General features: G+C 55.3%; 1 protein-coding gene across 1 annotated transcript in view; it reads right to left on the bottom strand.

The window, feature by feature from the left end:
* Nucleotides 1–6,457, bottom strand: part of Rcc2 (regulator of chromosome condensation 2) — a 23,441-nt gene extending 16,984 nt beyond the window's left edge. Inside the window, exons 1-3 of the mRNA XM_021161257.2 lie at nt 6,274–6,457; nt 5,486–5,774; nt 5,086–5,245 (exon numbers count right to left, since the gene is read on the bottom strand). Of these exons, the coding sequence (XP_021016916.1) occupies nt 5,086–5,245; nt 5,486–5,764 (439 nt within the window). The 5' untranslated portion in view covers nt 5,765–5,774; nt 6,274–6,457. The remainder of the gene's footprint in view (nt 1–5,085; nt 5,246–5,485; nt 5,775–6,273) is intronic.
* Between the last annotated feature and the right edge of the window lie 2,948 nt (nt 6,458–9,405).

Here is a 9,405-nt window from a genome sequence, read left to right as displayed (position 1 = left end):
CCGCCCCGCCATCACATGCTCCAAGGCAGATGACCTCAAGCCCACCCTCAGAATTCCCCGTGTTAAGTCTGAGCTCGGGCTGGCGAGATGGCTCAGCGGGTAAGAGCACTGACTGCTCTTCCAAAGGTCCTGAGTTCAAATCCCAGCAACCACATGGTGGCGTGGCTCACAACCACCCGTAATGAGATCTGACGCCCTCTTCTGGTGCATCTGAAGACAGCTACAGTGTACTTACATATAATAATAAATAAATAAATCTTTAAAAAAAAGTCTGAGCTCAGTACCAACACTAAGCCAAAGCAAAGCTGGGCTCTGATTCCATGCTAGAGTCATGCACAAGACCAGCCCACCAGGCTGAGACCCAGGAACCTCACAGCCCAGGCCAGCTCTGCAGTCCCCACTACCAGCACCACAGTGCACTGGCAACCTTCATACCTCAGGCCCTGCATCACCTCTGCTGGGTTACCATGGCATCAGTCCCGTGTGCTGCCCACAGTAACGGGATTTTTAATACAGAAGGGGTAATTACAGCCTGATTTCACCAGGGGGTAAGACAGGGCAGGCACAGCTTTGGCGGGGCAGCAGGGTCTGAGGCAGAAGGCTTTCCATGGGTTCATCCAACACTGTTTATGGAGCCCCCTCGCTAGAGCTCCCAGCTGAGAGCCCGACTCCCTGTCCCCTCCATGTTTGGAGAGGAATTTTGCTATACAGTTTTTTTGACTGCCTCTAAATCACAGTGGTCCTCCTGCCTCAGCTCCCTCAGCACTGGGACTACAGGCCTATGACCATACCTGTCCAGTCAGGGTACTTCAATTCTCCCACCTTCTTACACAGAAAAGATCAGGGCTTCTGAGCCTTGACCACCTATGCAGATCTGACATCTCAAAGGCCACCACACAACTGTGGGCCATGCCCACATCATCAGCGCTTGTGCATTCACGCACTCTCTGGCTCAAATGTCAAAATACATTTTTCTTTCCTTTCAACTTATACTTGTGGGCTCCTGAGATGGCTCAGTGAGGTAAAAGGTCTCACCACGCAAGCCCAATGACCTGAGTTCAAATCCTCAGGACCCATGGAAACAAAAAGGTGTGCATTTGAGGAAATCCACTTGTTCTTTGTTTGAGACAAGGTCTTACGATGTATGTAGCCCAGCCTGGTGTTAATTTGTATACTCTTCCTGCCTCAGCCTTCCAAATCCAAATGCTAGGATTAAACCTGGGTTCCAAATCTACCCTGCAGGGCCTGGAGAGATGGCACAGAGGGTAAACACTCACTGCTCTTGAGGGCCTAGGATCAGGTCCCAGCACCCAGATCAGGCACTGGCTCACACCCGGCTGTAGTTCCAGTTCCAGGGGTTCTGACACCCCTGGGCCTCTGCACTCACGTGGTGTGAGCAGGCACACACATGTACACAAGTATGTTAAATGAATAAACGAGTGGGCTCTTTGAAAAGCACACTGGGCTAATTAGGTCTAGCCTGGGCAGAAGCTTAGGCTCCATCCCCAGAACAGTAAGCAAACACATGATAAATAAAAGCAGATAAATAAATGGGCTGCTAGGCTCAATCTGCGTGCCTGCCCCTGAACAGTGGCCGCAGCTCCAATAGTTTCCACCCCCCCACAATGGCCCCTGGCTGGCTGTCCCAACACACCCCACAAGTCCCCAGCAGGCACACTTTTTTGGGGGGGTGGGACCTGATCTCCCCAGTGTCCCCCTACTTCCAGTCAGGTCCAAAAGGCAGAGGCCAGGATCAAGCTTCAGGACCTGCCTGGCCAACCCAGGCCTCACAAGGATGGAGTAGCCACCCAGTTCAATTATTCAGACCTCCTGTGGGGTGTGGGGCCAGACTCAAGTTACCTGAAGGAGATGGAAGCCTACTTTCCCTCCCTTCTCCTTTGTTGAAGGGCAGGTGGGGCCAGAATATCCTACCAGCCTCAGCCCCTGGCACTGGGCCCTCGGTAGGGCCAACACTTATTTGTGCATGGACACATACATTCACCCTACTCTTCAGGTCTGCACTTTGAAGGGGCCCCAGAAACACAGGGGAGAGGCCTCAAAACCAGCACGAGCCCAAGCCTGACAGTGCTGCGCTAGCAGGTTCTGAGTGAAGAGAAGCTCGGAGGTTCCCAAGCTCGACCCTCACCAACACCGAGATGTGGTCACTCTGATCCCAGAGCGCAACCAGCCCACAGGCTTGGGCAGGATGCAGGTAGCCATATCCACTGCCATCCCTATGGCTCCTCAAACTTTCGATGGCTGACAGACAGGGACTCGAAAGCCCCACCCCTCTGAAAAAGATCTGTGGACAACCTTGCCTGGCTTCCCAAGAAGAACACAAACTGCTACCCTGGCTCCAGCTTCTCCATCACAAACCCCGTTCTCACAGCTCACCGTACCCACTGCTAGCACCTATACCCCGTTTGCTATTAACTCAACTGTTCATCCCTCTACAGCTTACTTACTCTCCCCTCCTCCTGATGGAATACAAAGTTTTAATTAGTGCAATTCAACTCACTTTCAGTCAAGCCCCTGTCCAAACAAACCCCTCATCCACAGACTATCGACAACATATCCCATAAGCCTGCTGGCCTTACTGGGGGGAGAGGCGATCCCAGTGAACAAATGGGGGCTCAGTGCAAGAGCTCGTGCTTAGCCCTGGGTTCAGTCCCCAGCATCGAAAGGACAGGTGGAGGGAGGGGAAAAAAGAGCAAGCAGAGGTCTCCTGCTCTCCAGGGCTAACCCAGCCTCGACGTTACTGCATCTGTCTGACAGCCTACACTCAAGCCCCAACCAACAGTCCAGGTCCAGTGAACTCCACCTCACCTAGCTACCTCTCCAGAACAGGCCACACGTGTGACCTGAATGCAGATGAGCGGCCAAGGCAGAAAATGCACCAAGTGTCTCCAATCAGCAAACTGGGTCTTCCTGGCCACAGCAGTTTCTAACTTACCACCCAAGTATACTCCCTGAGTGAGGCGGAGAGTCCACCTTTAAACACATCCATTTAGGAGACTGATGCTCAGGGACTAGGAGAACCAGGGAGCAAGATGCTGGCAACAACCATCCCTACCAACCCTCCTCCCACTACACTAAGAACCAACACTATGTTGCAGGGTCCATGAAACCCTAGCAACCCCGATTTAACACACAGAGCTGGATGCCTGCGCCTGAGCCTCACTCAGGTCCTTGAGTAAGACAAGACTGAAGGCTCATTTTCCACAAATTGGCTCTTAAGGACTACCGTTTGATTTTCCTAACACACCTAACTCTAGCAGGACAACACAACAGAACACATGGCTCACCTTCCCCAAGCCCAAGACAACTTCAAGTTCAAGGTAAGGGAAAAATGAAGGCAGGAAGCCCAGACACTGGCAGAGGAGCCTCCCCCAGGGGAGAGGCTGGACTCTGCCGAAGTTAAGTAGCTTTCTGAAATATCCAGGATAGTGGCCGACTGCAGAGTCAGTCCTGGGTCTGCCTAGCAGAAGGAGACCACAGCCCTTAGGCCAGAGACACTGGGCAGTCTGCCGGCCTAGGCTCATGAGAATCAACCTGGCTGCAAGGCTGTGTTCTTGACCTTGAACCAAACTCAACCTGACCCTAACAGGGGCAGAAGCTCGAGGCACACACTTCCCAGGTGCAACATCGGGTACCTTCTGAAGTCCCCAGAGGCCCCTGGGTTCACCTATCCAACAACCCCCTAACTGACCACTGTGGGGTCGGTCCTACAGTGATAGTCCCCCTAGCTTTAAGGGGATGGACACAAAGCCCCTTTTAAGCTCCGGTTCTACAGATATTGGAAGTTTGCTGTACACACAGAACAAGCACAAACTACAGGGGACTGCCTCCTCTCAGACATGGCATCTCCTCATAGCACACACAAGGTGCAAATTCTGATACAAGACCCGTGGAGACGGAGGCCTCTGCGCTCCTCCTCCACTCCACTCACGTGCATCCCTGAGAGGGTTAACAGCCTGCAGACCCTGGAACTCACCACTGCCCTGGCAGAAGTCTCAAAACCAGGACAAAGAGTGGAGGGGACTATTTAACATATCAAAGCAGAACTGGTACTAGGTTCTCCCGGCATCCCTCACAGTACCTGTTACCGGACCCTCCAGGCAGATATACCCTGCCCCTTACCCTAAACTTAACCCAGCCCACAGGCTAAGCTACCCTCTCCCCCTACCTACTCTTCTCTATATATAACCCGACCATTTTGGTTCCTTCTTTCACTCGGGCAGCTGCTGCACCTGGTTCCTATCCTCACTCCCCCCCAAGGGTCAGACCTCTCTCAGATGTCCCTGCCTATGTCTCCGTTTAATCCACGATAAATGCCTTCCTCTGCCACCCCTACGAGCAGTCATGTCCTAGTGATTTTTTTTTCTACTCACAAAATAATCCAACTCCACACGACTTTCCTAAACTTCAGGACAACCCGATGCAGCAGAGAAAAAGACCCTATCATGCCCAACTTCTTAGCCTTGTCCAATCCCACTAGGCAAGGAATAGGAGAACAGCTTGTAAGTTACCTTTCCAATACCTTGGCTAAGACCGGTCTACCTGGCGAGCCTACCTCATGCAGGACCCCCCTGCATGCCTAGCGGGAACCTTTCTTCTACTGCAAGATTGTTAGGACTCTCTTCTCTACCCCTCCTAGTGTGCCCTTGCCACCTTTTGCAGAACACCCTTGGGAACATGGGCGACACTCTCGGAGGGTCAAGCTCCATCTCTTTCTTAGAGTTAACAGAGAACGTGATCTCCGGGACACAGAGGCGAAGTGGGGAGAGAGAGGTGTGTATCACCAAAAACTTGCTTTACAAAGTTCTGGCGGAGACTCAAGCGGACCCTGGGCCCGGCTCTGCGGGGCTTTCTCTCTCCCCCCCGCCCCCGCGAAAAGCTCAAGTTCCAGGGCCCAGACCGGAGCCTCAGGGGAGCACCGACCCCACCGGCCCCACGCCGCGAGGACCCGAGGCAGACAAAGCCCAGCGCCGCTCCGCGGGGGGTCGCGGGTGGGAGGGGAGCCCCGGGGTGGGGAGAACCTCCGAGGAGCATGCGCGCTCACGGCCGCGCCGCGCGGGCCCCCACCATGCCCCGCGCGCACCGGCCCGGCCGACCGCGCCGGGCTCACACGGAGCATGCGCGCCGCGCGCCAGGCCCCGCCCCCCCGGGGCGCCCGAGCCGCAGCGGCGGGAACCTCAAAGCCCCGGCGCGAGCCGGCTGCTCCCCGCGGACTGCCCTCCCCCACCTCGGGGGGGAGGAAGAGACGCGGGCGTGGGGGGAGGAGGGGGGCGGACGCACGGGGGGAAGAGGGAGGGAGGGACTGACAGCCCCCGCGCGGCCGCGCACACCCGGTCCCCCCCCTCCCCCGGCCCGGGACTGGCTCCCCGGAGTTCCCCCGCGCGGCGTGGGGGAGGGGCGGGGCGTGACCCCACGGCGCCCCTCCCCCCCCAAACCGCCAACCGCCCCGCGCCCCGGCCCCACTCACGACGCGCTCCTTCGTGTGCTCGGGCTCCGTGATGATCGCGGCCGCTCCGGCCGCCTTGCCCGCTGTCGCCGGCCTGGCTGCGCGCTTGCCGCCGCCGGGGGCCCCGTCCAGCTCCGGGCCATCCTCGTCGCCGCTGCTGCCGCCGCCGCTGCTGCTGCTGCAGCGCTCGGGCCGCTCGCGCTTCCTGCCCGCGGGGCCGCCGCGCCGCCGGGGCCCCGCGCGCGCCGTGCCGTTGCCCGAACTCGGCTCCTCCCAGGCCGCCCCCTTCTTCCTGGGCATGGTCGCCGGGCTGCGGGAGACACACGGGGCGCACAATGCACACGGGGCGGGCTGCGGGGCGGGGGAGGGGACGCGCGGCGCGGCGTGGGCCGCCCCACCTGCTGCTCCCTCGCCCCTCCCCACGCCGCGCGCCACGCGGGGAGCACCCCCCCGTACCCCGGCCGGGCCCCAAGCACCTGCGAGCACGCGCGAAAAGAGGAACTTTCGTGGGGCCCCAGCCCGGCCCCCGCGGCCCGGCGCTCGCCCCGTCTGCTTTTTTTTTTTTTTTTTTATTGATTTTGAACAATGGGATCTCTGTCTGTCTCCGATTAAACCACGTGGATCCGCCTTCCTTCCCCTTCTTATTCATTCCGTCCCCCAACCCCCCCCTTCCCCAGCGTCTTTTTTTTTTTTTAAACCTTTCTCGGGGGGGAGGGGGAAGGAGAGGAGAAAAAAAAAAAAAAAAGAGGAAAAAAAAAAAAACTTTCCCAGACCCTGCAAACTGGTCCCAGACGGTTTCCAGCCCCTACCTGGTTGGAGTGATGAGAAATGAGGAGGGAAGCGACTGAAAGACGGGGTCGAAGGCTTCTTCTCTCCCCGGCCCGGACGAGGGCTCCAGCCCACTCACCAGATACACTTAAAATGTAAATACGAGCTTCCAGAACAAATGCTACAACACAAAACAGAAACACATGTGCGGCCGGGCGGCAAGCGAGCGCGCGCGCGGCGGGCGGCGAGGGGCCCCGGGCGCGCGCGCCCCCTACCGGCCGGAGGACCCCACGGCCCGGCCGGGCCGCCCACCCGAGCCTGCGTCCCGGACGCCCGGCGCCACGCCGCAGGCCCCGCTCGGCCCCGCCGCTTGCGCGCTCCGCACGCCCTTGCACGCAGCACGGCCTGCGCGTCACAAGGCGTCTTCGGGGCTCGGGAGAGTGTCAGATTCTCTTGTTTTTTCCCCCTGAGCGTCTAGACAGGTCACCTGAGGACACTCGCTGGAAAATAGTTGCTTTGCTCACGCAGCAGCCAGCGAGGGACGTGCCCTAATTGAGTGATGGGAATGAGAAATGAACACAATTTGAGTAACTTTCTCCTGTGCAGGCTCAGGGTAGATTTGGTACGTCGTGGATGCGTCCAGAGTGTGCAGCCGGGTGCTGTTAGAATGATCAAGTTACATAAAGGTTTGGTGTAGTATGAAATTAGTAATTAGCTGGGGGACATACTATGAAATTAGTAATTAGCATAGGTGGACTTGAAAGTACTTGTGATGGGAATTTTCTTCATTTTAAAAACGTATTTACCGCGCCCCAGTACAAGCAAGACTAGATGCAAAGGTGCTAGAAGCTTAGAATACAGACCTGGAGAACAAGATCTCTGCCCAGTTGGAAGGCGAAGTAAGAGGAAAGATTAAGAAATTACTGAAAGCCTGGTACTTACCCGATTCCAGGGTCAAGGAAGGCGTTCCCTGGGAGAGCTGAGTTTTAAAAATTTAAAGAATCTGACCTGGCAGAAGTGGGAGAGGAGACCTTTCCCCTACCCCATGGGACAGTGCAGGGTCTAGGAATCCGGGAAGAGACGTGACCAGAGGTGCTGGGGTCAAGGCTGAGGAGTCGACAGGGCCCCCCTCACAGGACCCGACAAGCCACGTGCACGATCAGCTTGGTTGGAACTAGGGGAAGGTTTGCATCTCAGTGTCACTTTCTCTTCTGCCAAATGTTTCTTCCTTTTTCTTTGGGGTTTTGTTTCCATCTCATGTAGCCCAGGCTGGCCTGAAACTGAACGTGTAGCCCAGGCTGACATTGAACCTGATCCTCCTGCTTCTCCCTCTCGAGTGCCCGAGTTAACACTGAAAGTTTCTTTTTTGGCAACTTCCTTGGTTGACTAGAGAGTTCTAGGGTCTTTGCAGTTCGTTCTTTATTACATCAAGAAGCGGGATGGGGAGGGGGGGTGGGGCATAGGACCAAACGTTTGAAGGCAGGCGGAGAATCCTGGAGAACCAAATCTAAGTTATTTGATCAAAGTCACCAGCCTGGGTGGAAGCACTTATTTAAAACAACTCAGAAAATGAGCACCAACTGGTGCATTTCAGGAATATTAGAAGCACCGTCTGAAAGCCTCTTAATAGACCTGGCATTCGAAAAGATTGAAGAGATTAAACCGTGATGCTTTGATATAAAACATTAGAACCAACTAGAAAAGAATTCTGCCTAAGTGTGCCGTCAGGTCCGGCTTTCAGGAAATGGCACGCCAGAGCTTGTCCGGGGGTGGTGGCTGGTTGGGCGGTTATCCTCCCTACAACACCCTGTGTGGCCAATTAGAAACGCTGAGGGTGCCTTTAAAAGGCTTTTAGGCAGCGAGTCTCTCTCTCTCTCTCTTTCTCCTGCCCCATTATACGGCTTTCTGCCGGCGTAAAAGGCACATGCGTCAGAACCGCTGATGCAACCCGACGCTAATATCACGTTGCATCATCTGACCCAAGGTGTGGTGCTTCCAAAACTGGTTTTTCCTGAGGCTCTGCTAAGGAAGAAGAGCACTCGGAGGATAACACCCATTAGCCTGCCCGCCTCGTCGGATGGGAAAAGTGTTCTCTGCCACTCCATGCCTCACTATTTCAGACCTAGGGAAAGCCCGAGTGATGCCCCTGGTTGAGATGGGGGTGCGGGCGCACACATGCATAGGCGAGCATGTAGGCTGCTGTTCACCTTATGTAACCAATGTGACAGAGTGAGGTGCACCTACGGGCCACGCAGGGAGTGCTCCCTCCAACATACACTTGTGCTTGGGATTTTTACTTCATTTTAATTGAGCGTCTGCTTGGGACAGAAGAAAGAAGAGAAGAGAGAGCAAATCCTATCTGAGCACAAATGCCCGGCTTCCGTTTGTACATAGAAATATGGGCCATCTTACTGTTAGTCTCCTCTGCTGCTCCTTAATAAAAGTTAAACTCGGCAGCAATCAGGGTCCTTCCCAGAGCTGTGGTCCATCCAGCTGGACCACAGAAAGTTCCCCTTGTAGTCCAAGGAGTCTCTGGTCTCATATAATATACCTTGAGTTTTTGATTCACCAGTCTGACCTCTGGAATTCGGAGATTGCAAACATGTACCACCGTATATAAGATGCTGGGAGTCAAATCTGGGGCTTCTTACATGCTAGGCAAGCACTCTATCCACCACAGATGCACACTCTCAGCAACAAAGATGAATTCTGATGGTCTGGGTAACTGGACCATGACAGGAGGATTCACAAACTATCTGTGCTGTGAACCTGGAACCTGGGAAAGCCACTGAGCCCTTGAATACAGCTGATCCGTGCCGCAAGTACGTTGTAGCACAAACACACACTGGAATTGTTTGGTTTGCTTTGGGTTTGGTTTTGTTGTTGCTGCTGCTGTTTTACTTGTTCCTGAAGCAAGGTTTCCCTGTGTAGCCCAGCCTGGCCTTGAACTGGTGATTTCACTGCCGCATCTCCTGAGCCCTGGCATCCTGCATCTGTACCACTATACCCAGCCCACCCTAGACTTGAGGAGTTAGAGCAAAAAAGCCAAACAAACAAACAAACAAGCCACAACAACAGATCTCATGACTAATTTTATTATATTAATGTGGAACCAAAACCAGGCAGGGGTGGTGCACGCCTTTAATCCCAGCACTCCGGAGGCAGAGGCAGGC

Source organism: Mus caroli, chromosome 4 (assembly GCF_900094665.2).
Source record: "Mus caroli chromosome 4, CAROLI_EIJ_v1.1, whole genome shotgun sequence".
NCBI lineage: Eukaryota > Metazoa > Chordata > Mammalia > Rodentia > Muridae > Mus > Mus caroli.
This window is presented reverse-complemented; position numbering and strand designations above follow the sequence as displayed.